We start from the raw sequence: 17,703 nt of genomic DNA, 5'->3' as shown, positions 1-17,703 counted from the left end.
GGCTTACGAGATAGAGTGGACACAAAATGGAAGGCTCAAACCTTTGACCCTAAGTTGTGACCTTGACCTTGAGCCAGCATGGCTGACTCATAAGTTCTGCACATCATTTTGATGAGGTGATCATTTGACCCAAGTTTTATAAAATTCCTTCAAGGGGTTTAGGAGATACAGAGCGGACACAAAATGGAAGGCTCAAACCTTTGACCTTGAGTTGTGGCCTTGACCTTGAACCGACATGGCTGACTCATGGGTTCCGCACATCATCTTGATGAGGTGATCATTTGACCAAAGTTTCATGATCATCCTTCAAGGGGTTTAGGAGATATAGAGCGGACACAAAATGGAAGGCTCCAACCTTTCACCCTAAGTTGTGACCTTGACCTTGAGCTGGCATGGCTGACTCATGGGTTCTGCACATCGTCTTGATGAGTTGATCATTTGACCCAAGTTTTATAAAATTCCTTCAAGGGGTTTAGGAGATATAGAGCGGACACAAAATGGAAGGCTAAAACCCTTGACCTCGAGTTGTGACCATGGGTTCTGCACATCGTCTTGATGAGGTGATAATTTGACCCAAATTTCATGATTATCCTTCAAGGGGTTTAGGAGATACAGAGCGGACACAAAATGGAAGGCTCAAACCTTTGACCTTGAGTTGTGACCTTGACCTAGAACTGACATGGCTGACTCATGGGTTCTGCACATCGTCTTGATGAGGTGATCATTTGACCCTAGTTTCATGATCATCCTTCAAGGGGTTTAGGAGATATAGAGCGGACACAAAATGGAAGGCTCAAATCTTCACCCTAAGTTGTGACCTCAACCTTGAGCTGGCATGGCTGACTCACGGGTTCTGCACATCGTCTTGATGAGGTGATCATTTGACCCAAGTTTCATGATTATCCTTCAAGGGGTTTAGGAGAAACAGAGTGGACACAAAATGGAAGGCTCAAACCTTTGACCTTGAGTTGTGACCTAGACCTTGAACAGACATGGCTGACTCATGGGTTCTGCATATCATCTTAATGAGGTGATCATTTGACCCAAGTTTCATGATTATCCTTCAAGGGGTTTAGGAGAAACAGAGTGGACACAAAATGGAAGGCTCAAACCTTTGACCTTGAGTTGTGACCTAGACCTTGAAACGACATGGCTGACTCATGGGTTCTGCACATTGTCTTCATGAGGTGATCATTTCACCGAAGTTTCATGATCATCCTTCAAGGGGTTTACGAGATACAGAGCAGACACAAAATGGAAGGCTCAAATCTTTCACCCTAAGTTGTGACCTTGACCTTGAGCTGGCATGGCTGACTCATGGGTTCTGCACATCGTCTTGATGAGGTGATCATTTGACCCAAGTTTTATAAAATTCCTTCAAGGGGTTTAGGAGATATAGAGTAGACACAAAATGGAAGGCTCAAAACTTTGACCTCGAGTTGTGACCTTGACCTTGAGCCGACAAGGCTGACTCATGGGTTCTGCACATTGTCTTGATGAGGTGATCATTTGACCAAAGTTTCATGAAAATCCTTCAAGGGGATTAGGAGATATGGAGCGGACATGAAAGTGTTACGGACGAAACGGTTATGACAGACGGAAGGACGGACGGAGACCATTCCTTTAACCCCCCCACCATTAGTGGCGGGGGATTAATAAAAAGTCAATTTTAGGAGAAAACTGCATGATCTGAAAGAAGGGAACAGGTCTATAAACGGCCCCTATTATAAAGAAAGAAAAGCCCTGGACTTGTTCCTCTGCACTCATTTACACTTATTTTTCAGTTTTATTATGAAGTGCTTTCAAAACTTGTAAATTGTAAGGGGTTATGCTGCCTTGTAATACTTATAGTTAATACCCTGTATATATGCCAAGCTATTTGAATATTCATGAAATTATAAAGAAAATATTTGACCTATAAAAGTGACCATAAGCTGAATCAAGACTTTCCCAAATCATCTGAAAATGTATCCATGCATACAAAGTTATTACCTTAATGCCTCCTTCTTTTTTCAAAGTATTCATTCTGTTTGGTGTACCCGCTATAGACGAGCCAGAGCTTCCGAGAAATCCTGATTTTCTTCCCACTGAGTTAGGGCTTAGGAATCCTCCAGTGGGCATGTTCTTACTAGGAAAACCCTTTAAGGGAGCTGAAATGACAAGATTCAAGGCTGTATTCATAAATTTTTAGTCGTAAAGGAGAATTTTCGTTTCATTTTCAACAGTGGGGATTTGCCTTTCTATAAAGGTCAAAGGGCAGCTGAAACAAAACCCAGATGATTAACAAACAATTTCTATTTTCATGAAATTATGACCTGTAACTGCAAAACTTCCCCTAGCACAGAGGGGGTGTAGGACCCGATTTTGTCCTCAGAAAACATGAAACAAGGACCCCAAAGGGCACGGATCTAAAGATACCATGGATTCTGTTATCAATAAAGCGGGTTGCATAACAATGTCTGTTAATGATTTCCTCGAAAACCCGAAAAAGCCTGTCCAATTCTCTCTGCATAAACTTGGCCAACATGAAGAAATCTTCTAGGGAGGCCAACCCAGATGAGTTTTCGAAATCATACACATGGGGAAAACTGCTTGTTTCATCTAACCTTTTTCATTGTAATATTGATTATTATATTCTTATCTCCTGACAAATAAGATAGAAACTGTCAAAACAAAAAAAGGGTGCTTTCTTCCTCATAGAGCATCTGCCTGGCAATTTTAACACTGTCTTCAGACACATCACAAAAATAGCAGTATGTAACAAGAGATGTTAACTGAACAAGCATGTCTCTCTAAGCAGCCAGTCAGTAATGGGGGTGATGAAGTAATACCCAGTAATCAACAATAAACCATTCCAATGCTCAAGGTGACCCGGATCTTGATGTCTGATCTACTGATCTGACAAAAAATGTTTGAAAAATATGTAAGCCCACCTACAGACCTTTGACTTACTGACCCCAAAAACAATAGGGGTAATCTACTTCATAAGCCCAATCACGCTAATAAGTTTGAAGGTTCTGGGTATAGTGGTTCTCAAGTTATCATGCAGAAATAGTTTTCAATGTTAAGGTCCTTGTGACCTTGACCTTTGACCTATTGACCTTAAAACTAATAGTGGTCATCTACTTCATAAGCCAAATCATGCTAATAAGTTTGAAGGTTCTGGATCAAGTGATTCTCAAGTTAAATTTGATTAAAGTCCATCCACCTTTTCAGACGCCGTGAAACATGATTCGGAAAGTTTTCAAGGTTCAGGCGCCTGTGACCTTGACCTCTGACCCCAAAAACAACAGGAGTCACCTACTTCATAACTCAATCATGAATTTTGAAGGTTCTAGGTCAAGTGGTTCTCAAGTTATTGAGCAGAAACGGTTCCCTCTTCCAACAGACAAACATACCGACCAATCGACATGTGCAAAAGGGGAGCAAAATCAGTCAACCTAAACATTTGGTCCAAAAAAAATTATAGTGAGGTATTTGAGAAAAGTATCAAGAATATCTGGCAGCCACTTTGTGCCGAGGAAAGCACCTATTCAACATTAAGGAAATTATAAGCAACAATGTTAACTGAACTGAATGATTTTCCTCCATGTGTGTATGGTACTGAAAAGTCATACGCGTTTGCCACCCTGTAATAGCTAACCTGATTGAATTTTATAAAGCAATTTCTTACATTTTCAGTTGTCTTTGAATAATCTTTTACGAAGTGTCAAGTTTTGGGAAACACTTACTAAAGTCATCCATCTTTTTGGCAAAACTCCTTACTTTGATTGGAACATAGTCAGAACCATTTCTCTTTCTGTTAACTGCTGCCTCAGATGCTGTAAGTAAAACATATTGTAGCATTTAAACCACAGTTAGTACTGTGTTCATAAACAATATAATTTGAGGAACTTTCTCTATGGTGCAGCAAAGTACACTGAACTTCCTAAAATACACTGGGTAATAATCAGAAATATGTTAATACGCAACTGCATTTTTAAGTCTGCACATAGGTAAAATGGTAAATACTAACAGGTCCCAATTTGCTTTCTTATTAAAGAAAGACTGAAACAGCAATTTCCAGAGCTCCAGATAAGCTTTTGGTGCAATTGGGTATTTACCCATCACTTTTTGTCTGAATTGGGTATTGGAAATTTGAATTGGGTAAAAATAATATCATTACCCAGCCTTTTCAGATGTAATTGGGTATTTGCTAATACCAATTGGGTATTTTACCAATCTCGCACTAACAATTGAGTATTTTTTTGCTTACAGTATACATGGTATATATCATTAAACAGGACTGACTAAGTATTTTAATGGCGCCCTTCAATGTTTAATACAAAAATGTATTTAAAATTGTAATGAATGTTTCATACTGTTGTTTTCTTTTTCACTTTTAATGCAGTCTGAGATCAGTTCATCCACAATATCCCGAACGATGTGGTCACCGCAATATGCAATCTCCCAAAAGATGTCATCCAGTATTGGTAACACTACATCGTCACAAACAGATAACTGTCATTGTTGAACAGCAAAATATCCCACTAATTTGTTTGTTTGTGCTGCAACAATGTTTTTTCCTGCAACCTCTTTAGGTTAAAGGTCAGTAATTCAAATCCTTCTTTGTTTCATATAAAAAACGACAACTTCAGGTCGTCTTTACGTATCTTTAGAGAACATCACTTTTTCCTACACCTATTTTTCATGAAAGTTCTATCACAAATTAACGAAAAAATGAAAAGAAAATAGGGGGTTATGTAGTTCCTAGTGAAATGCCAGTCAGTTGTGGCCTGCTACCCTAAAAATGGCGCATATTTACTCTCGTCCGCGCAATAAACACCTACTTCCGGTTTCGATCTGCAAACTTGACATGTGGGGTGTATGAACATGAAAACCGTCTCATTTCATGCAAAATGTCTTCTAGTAATGAAAAACGGTGATTAAAGCACTCGTTCTACATGAATTTGCGCAAAAAATGGGAAAATTAGGATCTATTTATTATGGACTTCTTTCGACTACATCACCGAAGCACATTTTCGACCGAATTACTGACCTTATTCCTATAAGAAATGTTTCTTTTCAAATATCACACAATTTTCATTTCTATTTTCAAGAAAGATGTAATACCAAACATATTGCCAAGTTTCATTGTGAAATTTCGAGATTTTAGAAATATATAGACATTTAATAGAAGCCACCCCCTACCAATTTACTGGGCTAAATTTTGGCCCTATGGCACTTTTATTGTATATTTTGGTAAAAGTTTCACTCGTTTGCATTATTTTTCACTTGGATTCTAAAATTTCATTCATTCCGTCATGAATAAGACCCAAAAGGATGCATTTTGTGCATTTTCTGACATTCTGGAGACAAAACATTGGCTTTTTTATCCCAGAAATCGCTGCTGAATAGGCGCATCTACTCAAAATATGGTCAAAATTCAAAATTTTTCAAATGTCACTATTATTTTGCATTGAAAACACCCTTTTATATCATAAACAACTGATCTATGACTATTAAGACTAATTGCAATGTGTTTCGAGAAAGTCTTATTTCAGCTCTTATAGGTTAAAGGTCAGTAATTCAAATCCTTCTTTGTTTCATATAAAAAACGACAACTTCAGGTCGTCTTTACGTATCTTTAGAGAACATCACTTTTTCCTACACCTATTTTTCATGAAAGTTCTATCACAAATTAACGAAAAAATGAAAAGAAAATAGGGGGTTATGTAGTTCCTAGTGAAATGCCAGTCAGTTGTGGTCTGCTACCCTAAAAATGGCGCATATTTACTCTCGTTCGCGCAATAAACACCTACTTCCAGTTTCGATCTGCAAAACTTGACATGTGGGGTGTATGAACATGAAAACCGTCTCATTTCATGCAAAATGTCTTCTAGTAATGAAAAACGGTGATTAAAGCACTCGTTCTACATGAATTTGCGCAAAAAATGGGAAAATTAGGATCTATTTATTATGGACTTCTTTCGACTACATCACGGAAGCACATTTTCGACCAAATTACTGACCTTATTCCTTTACATTTTATTGGCGTAAAATTGTTTACAAAGCGTCCAAATAACACCGATCGGCCGACTGAATGGTCCTGTTATTTTTCCGATAAATTGCAACCTGTTCTGCAGTAATGTATAACCAGTCAGTCAAATCTAGCGTTAAAGTCTCGTACCCGTTCTAGTTATAAGGAAAATGCGATACGCAAGCTATTTTTTACGAATTGGGTATTAGGAATTTTAATTGCGTTTCAGTACGCACACTGTATGAATTCAATTGGGTTTTCTGCAATTTTAATTGCGTAAATACGCAAATACGCAGCTTATCTGGAGCTCTGAATTTCATTATGCAACATAATCACAGTTTGTATGTCACAATCCTTTTGTCATAGCACAGAACTTCAAAGCCTGAAAAGTAACAGCAGCACACTGGCAGATAAAACCATACAAACAGGCAAATATCTGTCTGTCCGTCCAAATTGTTTAACCTGTTACAAGTACAGGACAACCAACTGTGAAGTCATTACTTTTCCTTGAGGACTATCTTTTTAAGATTTTATATAACATGTGGTAATCAGCAAAATTTCATCCCAACAAAATGGTAAAATTCTAATTCATTTTGAAGATTAAAATCCATAAATTCAAATCACCAAGAAATAGCCGTTTTGGCCAAAACCGAGAAAAATCCTGCATGCAAATCATATGATTTTGCAGTGTATTAGATAAGACTGTCATTTCAATCTAAATGCCCTGTCTAACAGATGAGAGAAGTAAACTTACACTTTTGTAAGAGTTCAGCTCTAAGTGCAGCAGACTTCGGTTTTCGTTTCAGGGCAAAGTGTTTTGTCGGTAGTGGCTGTTGTCCCGTGGTGGCTATCAGCGCAGTCTTGTTGAGAAATTGACATTCCATTGGCAACATCTTCACATCTACGGACCGCTTCACTGAAAGGCATCACGGAATGTCTCGGTATGTTATCTGATTTTACAAAACTCTTAATTTCTAAATAAACTACATGTAATTATGTTCTTTATCTCGCGTGAAGTTGTTTGAGATGAGAACTTATTTGTTTACAAAAAATGCCTGATGAAAAACATAAAAAAGAACTGTTTTTTTTTTCATTAGAACAGCATGTTAAGGCACTTGAATTGCTCGATTAGGGAAAACCAGGGTATAAAGTCGCTGAAGAATACGGAGTCGGTGCATAAATTAACTTTATTCCTGGTGAAACAAAAATATGGCTGTATTTAACAGGAAACGACGAAGTAAACACAGATTAAAGATGCAGTCAATAATCGAACAAATGTCAATGAACAATTAGTACACAAAAATAAAAATACCATAAACCTCAGTGTAATTAGTTCAAATGGAACATTTATATTTTACTGCTCCCCTTTATTTCCTTGCCAGATCATGAGCTTAAATTTGTTTTACCAACATCATACGAATGATGCATATTATTTGAAATTTATATTTTATCAATATGCAATTAAAGAAATAGTATTTAATCATTTCCACTCCTACCTTAAAAGAGGCCAATATATAAGTATCCAATATTCATGTACTTTAATTGGAAAAATATATGAAACCAGCGTCATCCTGTTAAGTGAGACTGTTTTAAGAGACTCCCTGTCATATGTGACCTTTTTCGCTGCTTCCCAAAGTCGGTCTCTTAAAACAGTCTCGACTGTAATTCAAAAACTTTATCTTTAGTATTTTTTGTTAAATAAAATTCATTCTTTCTTAAGTTTCTTATCTGTGACTAAATGAGCAAACATTACACATAGATGAACTATAAACCAGAAAAAGGTCAAAAGAACATTTAAAAAGTATTTGCTTTATGGCAGAACCATTGACGGCAATTTTTATGAATGTTCATAATTCTTCTCCATACATAATCTTATTTACATAATCTGACGAAATTATAATCAACAAAAGCAAAACTCGCCTTTTTTTCATGCACGTTTCACTTTTATCAATTGCTCTATACACTGATGTATCCAGATATAAAATCAAGCATTGAAAAAACATCTTCATTGGTTAATAAGCTTTCATTTTGGTAATCATTGTTTTGAGTGAGACTACCCTCTATTTTCATTCTAGAGACTGAATAAATCTTTGCAAGACTGTAAGGATCTTACATGCCTGCCTGTGTAAGACAGGGTTTTCCCAAACCCGAGGGACCATGTGGAATGGAAAACCGAGTGCTAACGTTTTTTCCCATGTTGTCCCAAGGCTTGGGAAAACACCTGCCTTACTCAGGCATGTTACATCATCTTTCTTGCCTACCATTAATATTGTATAGCTCATACACTATGATGTCTGATGTCATAATATGTCAAATGATGTCAAACGATGAAACGATAAGGTGATCACCTACCCAGATAACTTTTGTCTTTCCCCGCATGGCAGGCAATATCATATGATCAGATACAGTTAGTAGATATTTTACAATAGAATTCTCAATTAATTACAGAACTGTTTAATGCTTAAAGCACATCAATACACTGATTTACAATTTTGTTTTGTGAAGCAGTGTTCTTGGAATGTGGCTACATGGTAGTCCTATCTCTGTCCTTATTTCTTTCGGTTCATATCTAATACAGATGAATAACATGTTAATATGCAACATTTAGCAAAACAATTACCCATCTTTTTGAGATCAGAAAGAACTTCAGCAAAAGTTCCATTATTATCCTCCAGCTCGAGATTCAGTGCTCCTGTTGCAGGGTATGTGCGTAAAATCTCCCCTACCATAGACACCCACTGATCTGTATCATGTATTGCCAACATCAGGATCTCTTCAAGCTGTCCCTTACACTGTCAAATAGAAGTAATGAAAAATATCTTTCACTTAATATTTACATTGTATTTAACACAGATTTTGGAGAAAATGCTAACATACAATTTGTGTTAAGTATGCTCAATGACTGCTTCATAAGTCTGGATACTATGAATATTAGACATTCAGGCTTGGAGTCAGACACTCTAAGCTGTTCTTTTTTTTTTGGACACTGTTGGTGTTCCATTTCCCTCTGTACTAATGAACTGTTCAGCACAATTTTTAAAAAAATCCCCGTCTATCCCTGCACCACTATGTTCATGTACTTAAAGAAACCTCTATGTCTCGCAATTATTTGACAAACTCCAATTTATGCTATATATCTGGTCCAGTATCATCATCATCATACATTGGCTGCTGATCTATTCTAGTGAGTTAACATTAAGAATTTAAGACTACAATCATCTGGATACCGAATCTCTAGATAACTAGTATATGGTCCGTCTAGAGGTGTGGTAATCAATAAAATAAAATTATAATGAATTCTAAAAATGACCCATATCGAAATAAGTCTGACACAGTAAATTTATGTAAGTAATACGTAAGTGGATTTGATGTAAAATTAATTACTGCAGTTGCAAAGGGAGGTATCATTGACATTTTTCTACTATTGTCATAAAAGAAGTAAATGTTGGCAAAAAGCCGGTCAATATGAGTATTGACCGGGCCGGCAGTCAATACTGGTTAAAACCGGTCAATACTGGTTGATTTAATACTTTGGTCACTCTTGGGTGGTCAATACTGGTTTATTCAACACTTTTACATAATGCACATTCACAGATTAGAACAAGCTGTAACAGTAATGTAAAAATTATAAAGCAATCTGAATAATATAAAATTTTGTTTGTTAAAAAGTATAGTGGATTAGTGGTCAATACTGGTCGATTCAGTTTTGGTCCTTGGCAATGTATCCTGGTCAGGCTCAGTTCTGGACAATATACTTAGACTGGTCAGTGGTCAATACTAGTTTATTTAATGCTTTTATCACCTTAATGTATAGCCTTTATTTTGAATTAATTTAAAAAAATTATTACTATAAATTACACTCACTGAAATGGACAGTACTGGTCAATTCAAATTTTGGTCCTACACAGTATCCCTGATCAACACATATATTGGTCAATACTGGTCATTTGCATAACTAACGGTAATTTTTTTAGATAAAGTTACCATGTTCAAGCACCTCAGTAATACAGTGGGATTATTGATCATGACAGCTAATTAGTGACTAGATAGACAGGCCTGCAACATATAATCTGTTGTATATTGTAAGACATGGTGTCAATTAGGCAATGTGACACTTGCTACCAAAACATAATTTAACCACTTCAGTGAAAGGGTCCACTTGTAGGCAGCAATTTTTCATTGAATTAAATACCAGTAAAAATAATTAGATTTATCACTTGTGAATCAAACACTTAACTGCTACAGTTTATGAAATACTTTCTACAAATGAAGTTCAGTTAAATTAGCAGTCTAATGACCAGTATCAACCAGTGCTGACAAATTGACCACTTCTGACTAATTTGGGAGTATTAATTTGGTTGCTTGAACTAAATATAATTCATGCAAATACGGTACCATCATCAAGCCCCAAATGCTCTTAACAGTCATTATTTAAATTGTTCATAAACTCTGCAAAATATCTTAACAGTCAGTATTGACTAATTGACCAGGATTGACCAATCAACCAGTATTGACTACTTCAGGGAGTATTGACCGGGGCAGTTTTTAACCGGTTAAAACCGCTGATTAAAACCGGGGGCAGTTTTAACCGCCCAACATTGGAACTTGTGCACGCTTGCATGGCTTTTCATCAGAAAATTGGGAAGAGGCCCTGGCCTTTCAAACTGGGAACTTTATGCCCGATAATTGTCCATTTTTGGGAAAAAAAGCTTTTCACTGAAAGATGGATACGAAGTATATAAATTTTAATAGTAATAAGTATTTTCAACTTGTATTTAATTTTTACAGCATTTTATTTTTCAGACTTCAAAATTCAATTCAATAAAAAAATATTTCAAATCTATTTACAGGTTCATTTCTCTTTGTTTGAAATCTTTAAATTTGTCAACCAGCAAATTAAACAGTAGAGACCTTCTCAGTGGTAACAGTGTTTGAAATAGTACTAGTACGGAGCTCCTTGGTTACCGTTTCTTCGGTGGTATTATTACCGCTACCCTCGATTTTACGTTTTTTATCCCACAGTCGAACAATGACCTCTGATATTTTTTGATACTGTCACACGTTTGATTGAATTACTGTAGTATTTCCTGTTATGTGATATTTTGGAAAAAACAATCAACCGGAAGTAAACACTGAAAGACAAATTAAATTTATCTCCTTTGAAACACGGACTAAAATCCTGGACACGGAACATAACACGTGGTACTGTGTTCAGTTAGGCTATAGCGTGACAGAATATCGATACCAGACAAACGCTTCCTCTGGAAATACTTAAATGTAAACAAAATCTAAAACATCTGTTAGTGTGATTTTGGGAAATCTTGCCTTGCATTTTGGAAGTGTCTCTGCCACAGTTGGGAAAAAATACTATATTTTTGGATTGGTAAGTGGGAAAAAATATTATATTTTTGGATTGGGAAGTGGCCGAATATCGGCCTCTGTTATATAAGGATGAAATGCCCTGGCTTGTTTGCAACTAAAAGCAACATTTTGTTGTTATTGTTTGTGATGTCACTACCGGCTTCGCCTCGCAGTGAAGAGCGCCGTTTCGCAGTGAAGAGCAGGCATCATTCCACTGATAAATAAGATTATTTTTTTTTATCTGACAAAAATCGTAAGAGACTGGCGTCCATTTAATTGATAAATTGGTAAAAGTATTTTACAGGTACATTTTTGAAACCAAATAGAACAAAGTTGCCTTTACCCCTAGAGACCGGGATCAAATAACGACATGCTAACTAAGCTGACGGCATTATGTCATGCATGCAAAATAATGTGTAAAATTGTTGTTATATGAAATAAAAACATGTAAAGATCTAAATTGTCTTTAAAGGCACTGACCTCCAGATTTGGCTAAAAATAATCTTTCTTCCAAATTGAAGTTTGGTCATATTATAAACATTAGAATATGAGTTTTTGTTTCTAAATATTCTAAAAATTCAAGTCAACAAAAAATAGGACCACATCGGGAATCGAACCCCGGACTGCCACAGCAATAAAGACATTTTCCTGTCGTGGTAACCAATAGTGCTATAGCGGAACTGGTGAATTATGACTTCAAAATACAGATATTAATAATCGAAACAGTTTACCTTGAGTAAAGCGTTACAAACGCTTTTCGATTTTCATTGTAAAAAGTAGTAAAAACAGCAAATTCTCATGTGTTTCCGTAACATATAGTTTGTCAGTAATAAGTTTTAAAGCCTTCTTGAGAAATATAGCATTTATTTCCAGATATCTAAACAAAAATATTTTTTTTGTTGTCGAACGAACTGAAGGCCAGTCCCTTTAACTCATAAACACAAGATTTTAGATTTTGCAACATTTTTCTGCTGCTATAATTGCACAACTAAAGTATTTAAACAGGGTTTTTTCCAGCTAATTTGGGAACATTGCCTAAACCCCCAAAATTGGGAATTTTGACATGTAAATGTTCCAAATTGGGAAATATTTAGTCCCATCAGATATAGTAAGGATGTGTTGAAGCACTTTCTCATACACTTGTTTCACATTGTAAACCTCTTTAACATACTTCCGTTACAAAATTGTCCATAATTTGGTCAATTTTTGTGCAATTTTTATGAAATTTTTTTCAGAATTTAGATTGGGAATTTTTGCATACTAATTTTGGGAAAAATACGTACTTTTTGGCATTGGGAATATAGCCAAATAAAGGCTATAAAAACGGCCAAAAAAACCCCCCTGTATTGCGTGCATTTAATTAATTTTGAAAGATTTTCCTTTAATTTCATGAATGAAACTCCGGCCTAGAACAAAGTATTGAAAAGAACAACTTATGCCGAAGGTACACGATCAGGTTTGGAAGTGGCTATTCTTACGGTCCCGTAGAAATAGCCTCACAGGCTATTCTTACAGCCCTCCCGTAAGAATAGTGAAAAGCCTGCAGGTGTCTATTCCTACGGCTCTCATTTGACTGAAATAATTTCACCCATCTTCTTTACTTTTCCGGTAAGGAAATTCATAGAAGACAATAAAGAGAAGTGATTTCCCCTAGTATAACACATTTTATTATATTTTATTACTTCCATTTGTTACATAAACAAACAATTTTAATTCAACGAATTAAACGCAAGTGTAAAATACTTATTTAACTGAAATTTGTCTTCTTATTAATCTTAATAATTCGGAAAACGATTGTTGGTTGTGCAGATGTGGATGTAAATACATACATTATGAATATTGAAATTTAAACACTAAAAATATTGACCAAGTGCTTTCAACTATACCAGTTAGAGAGTTATTGATCTATGTTCGTGCATATCGATCTACACGCAAATTTTTCCTATGGGACCATAAGAATAGCCACTTCCATCCACAGGCACCAGTATCGGACCTGGGACAAAGAATATGGCCTTGTTTTCATCCTAAATGAGATCAAAATGAAAAATATGTAATGAAATATGACCCCCCTACAAATGATACATATGTCTACTGAAGGCCAGAATCTTGAGAATCTGCGAGCAATGGGTTCACTTCTTGGGCCGTTGTGAAATAAATTCTCTAGACATTTGAACAAACTACCTATCACTATTTCACATGTACATTTAGCTACAAAATGAGACCGACCCCAAGTCTCTAGCCCTCCTTGTTCATGAAATATCTATCAGAAAACGAGTGACTTTCAGCTGCAAGTTCCAGGTAGACAGAAATGTGGCACAACGAAACAGTACGAAATCATGGACTAAAAGATGTTTGTCAGCCTAGCTAGGGTCAAATTCATTTGCCATTATTAACAAGTATTACTAATAATGTAAATCATGGCCACTCACCACCGTCAGTAGCATCTACCATACGCGATATTTACTTTTTTATTTTTCCGTTGGTCTTTCAATTGTATTCTCCGCCATTGAAACCGATAAATAATATTCGAGTAATTTCGAGTAATTTTGCACGAAACGTTGCGATTCTGTCGGAGGTGTGTCGCTATTGGCCAATCAGAAATTGCGTTTAAAAATACCTACTACTGTTTGCAGATCAAATTGCCCTTTCGTCTTTTCTTAAATCGATAAACTTGTACCTTTACAGCGATGCTGGAGCTATTTTTGGATCTCGTCTATACAGGTAACTCCGCCTTTCCGATACGAGTAAAAATTACTGAATGAACTTGTTTACATAGACTGCGTTTAACTGGATTGTAACAGATGTACTAGAACTAATCTTCATTTAAAATTTAAATGAATCTTGCCATAATGCAAACTACATTTAGGTAGCGTGGATATGAAAAAAGACACCCTCTTGTACATTACAGGCCTTTTTCTTCCTAAATTTCAGTACCTTTTGCTGCATATTTTTAAATAATGTACCTCGTGTTTATTTTTTTAACAATAATTATAAAACGTGACTGACTCGAGTTGTTGGATTCGCTCATCATTGATTGAAGGGCATAAATTCGATTCCCGGAACCGACCATGCTTCCTTAATTGAAAAAAAAGTCGGCATTTTCTTACGGAATATGTGAGTCTGAGTCTAACTAATTTGACGCGATCCTAGGAAACAGTTACGAGTAGTTTTCTCCACTCGAAAGAAATTGTCATTGCCAGATTTGGGTTTAAATGCTGATATTGTTGCAAATATAAGATAAATTCAAATAAAACTTACATGTATCAAAAGGTAGTCCAAACAATTTTACTCAAGAGTTGAATATCGTTATATTTTTGACTGGTTGATAACAACTATCTATTTACGTCCAATACATTTCCATACACAGGTTTATTTTTAGGTTACACGCCACGCCTATGTCATCGACATTTTTTTATTTACTCCATGTACTTACTATTCGCATTATGGTTAACAATTTCGTTTTTACTGTATGTTTTTAAATTGATGGCATTTTCTTCTTATTAAAGATTTTTCTATTCTGTTTTTGCCTTTTCTAGCCGAAAGTCCAATTTTATTTTTCGCATTGATTTCAATTTATTTACTTATAAGACATAATAGCTATTTGCGATCGCGCTGTATAAAATTTTACCGGTAAATTTATGAATAATCGGCCGTTTTTATGTAATTTTGATTAGTTTAAAGTTTGTATCTTAATGAAAATGCCCTAATATTCTAGCTACATCTATCTTTTATCAACGTTAAAAATTTGAACCAAATCTGTTGGATATTAAAAGCTCCACACGCGTTTCCTGTGTACGGGACACCTAAATTTCGCGGTATTATTCTTATCTAAAATTTACCTGGTTACCTGTTTTCGGTTGCCTGTCGTCGTCTGCTTGTTTATTGTACGTTTTCACTACTGGATTTTCCTATGGTGACTTCTTTCTTATATCCATTACTCTGCTCTGTATGTTGTTTATGCCACTGTAGGTCCCTAACATCTATTTACAAATGCTTGCCTAACTTTACTGTAAATGATATTTTCTTCCTATGTTTACTATTTGATTTCTTATAGTTGTTTTATTACCTTTGTTTCAGTTTTATGTAAAACATGTTAAAGTTGTTTCAAATTTTGGTTAAAACTAGCTAAAATATGATAAAATTTTATAAAATCAGCATCGGCGTGTGCAAGCGATAAAACCAATAAGTACTGCGATTTATCCTCAATTATTTTGGTCCTTTTAGAGTGACCTTCACAAATATAAAACAAACTAAACGTCGAATTATTTTGACTTCTGTGAGTCTATAACTGGTTCTTTCCACGAAGACAAGGCTTATCAACTGCCTGTATGTTAATAACTGATATAGTGTTTAAACGACTTCAAATAAATAGTAGATCTAGATAAATTCACATAGTTTTACACGTTAACCCCACCAAAAAATAAAATTAAACAATCAAATAAATCAGTTTTTATGGATATAACAATTACATTTTCTACAAGTGTTGCGGAGCTTGAAGGTTCAATGATCAATGATACCTTTCTATAAAACCATGTATACTTTTGCATGGTTAGAAATTTCGTCAATAATAATTGTCATAACAAACAAAAAACGCTGTTTTCATGTGAACGTAGTTGAAATATTCTATATTCTACTTTTGAAACAATATATATCTATTATCTCCTTATTCATTGCACTTTACAATGTATGCAAGTAAGGCGATACTTCAAAGACAGAGTCAGAGCGCGCGCTTTGTGTGACGTCAAGATAAAGAAAAAAGTTTCACCACAAAGTGAATGAATGAGGCAGGGTTAACCTGTCAGCATTGCTCCAAAAATAGCTTCAGCTTCACGGTTTTTGTGACGTAAAAGAGTAACTCTATCGATTTCAAAAAGGAGGAAAGGGCAATTTGATCTGCAAACAGTAGTAATGAATTCTGTTCAATGGTGTAGCATTCAGTTGAAAGACCGTGGAAAAATTTGAAACGCCAATATCGCCCGTTTGAGATGCAACTGACGATTGGGAGTGGCTCTAGTTTATGTATTTATTTATACTATTTAGCATTTTTTATTAAATTTGAGCCGCACTCGGCGGACAACCATACTTTAGTCTATGTTTACGTACCGATTCTTTCTGCCGCATTTTTATCTACCAGGGACTTTCATCAGGAAATCACTTGTTTCCCGATTGATATTTCATGAACGGGAAGGGCTAGAGACTTGGGGTCAGTCTCATTTTGTAGCTAAATGTATACAGGAAAAAATGATAGGTAGTTTGTTTAATTGTCTTAAAAATTTATTTCACAACAGCTCGGGAAGTGAACCCATTGCTCGCAGGCTCGATTCTGGCCTTCAGCAGACATATGTATCATTTGTAGGGGGGTCATACTTCATTACATATTTTTCATTTTGAACTCATTTAGGATGAAAACAAGGCCATATTCTTTGTCCCAGGTCCGATACTGGTGCCTGTGCTTCCATCAGGTTTTCCTGTAGTCCTAAATATAAGACCTGACATAACTCATATCACGTTATAAGTTCATTTTAATTGATATTTTACATTTTTTATTTTCCATGTTATGTCAGGTCTTAACGTTGAACTGAAATAACGTATAGCACAAAAATCGCGGCTTCAGATCTGAATTTTGATCTGAAGGTTTTTTAACGACTTTCTGGCAAAAATGACTGAAATTTTCACTTTGAGTGTGAAGAATAATCATAAATGTGCCTTATGGCAGCGATAAAAGTTACATTTTACCTTATTTGTTTTCAATTATCCCATCAATTAATCCAGTATCCAGTCCGTTGAAAATTTTGAATAGTGGCACGGTAATAACCGAGGGTGTTCCGGATGTAAACATGATTTGCATATTAGAATCATTTCTTGAACGAAAGTTACCTTTTCTGTATCCCATACAGAGAAACTATAAATGTCAATATTCTTTCTATTTTTAGAAGAGACATTTAAAATTTATAAGGATCAAAAAAGAAAATATACATTTATGATGAAAATAAATCAAAATTACAATGAAAATATTTGGCGGGAAATATTTTTTCGTCTACCGCCGATCAAATTTAATTGGTACTTTCAATTTCGAAACAAGATGGTGGCACGTCAAATATAAACATTCGATGTCAAAAAGACGGAGCGTCATTTCGTGGATAATAATGCATTTTAAATCATTTTAACCTTGCAGAATTGAAGCAAAGGTATTTTTGTTCCATCTAGGTACGAAGTTTACCGACTTTAAAATGTTTTAGAAATTGAATTTATGCTACACTTCTTTCATACTTAATGTTTAGACAGCAAAAAGGATTTGATAGCAGAGCTACCGGCGCCGCGAC

At 35.5% G+C, this 17,703-nt stretch overlaps 1 protein-coding gene across 1 annotated transcript in view; it reads right to left on the bottom strand.

The window, feature by feature from the left end:
• The window catches only part of LOC123546316 (negative elongation factor A-like), a 38,013-nt gene that overhangs the window by 16,828 nt on the left and 3,482 nt on the right, over window positions 1-17,703 (bottom strand). The window contains exons 2-5 of the mRNA XM_053551767.1: window positions 8,640-8,811; window positions 6,774-6,935; window positions 3,732-3,821; window positions 1,993-2,150 (exon numbers count right to left, since the gene is read on the bottom strand). Of these exons, the coding sequence (XP_053407742.1) occupies window positions 1,993-2,150; window positions 3,732-3,821; window positions 6,774-6,935; window positions 8,640-8,811 (582 nt within the window). The remainder of the gene's footprint in view (window positions 1-1,992; window positions 2,151-3,731; window positions 3,822-6,773; window positions 6,936-8,639; window positions 8,812-17,703) is intronic.

This window comes from Mercenaria mercenaria, chromosome 9 (assembly GCF_021730395.1).
Source record: "Mercenaria mercenaria strain notata chromosome 9, MADL_Memer_1, whole genome shotgun sequence".
Lineage (NCBI taxonomy): Eukaryota > Metazoa > Mollusca > Bivalvia > Venerida > Veneridae > Mercenaria > Mercenaria mercenaria.
Note: the sequence above shows the minus strand (reverse complement) of the source record. Positions and strands in the feature narration are given on the sequence as shown.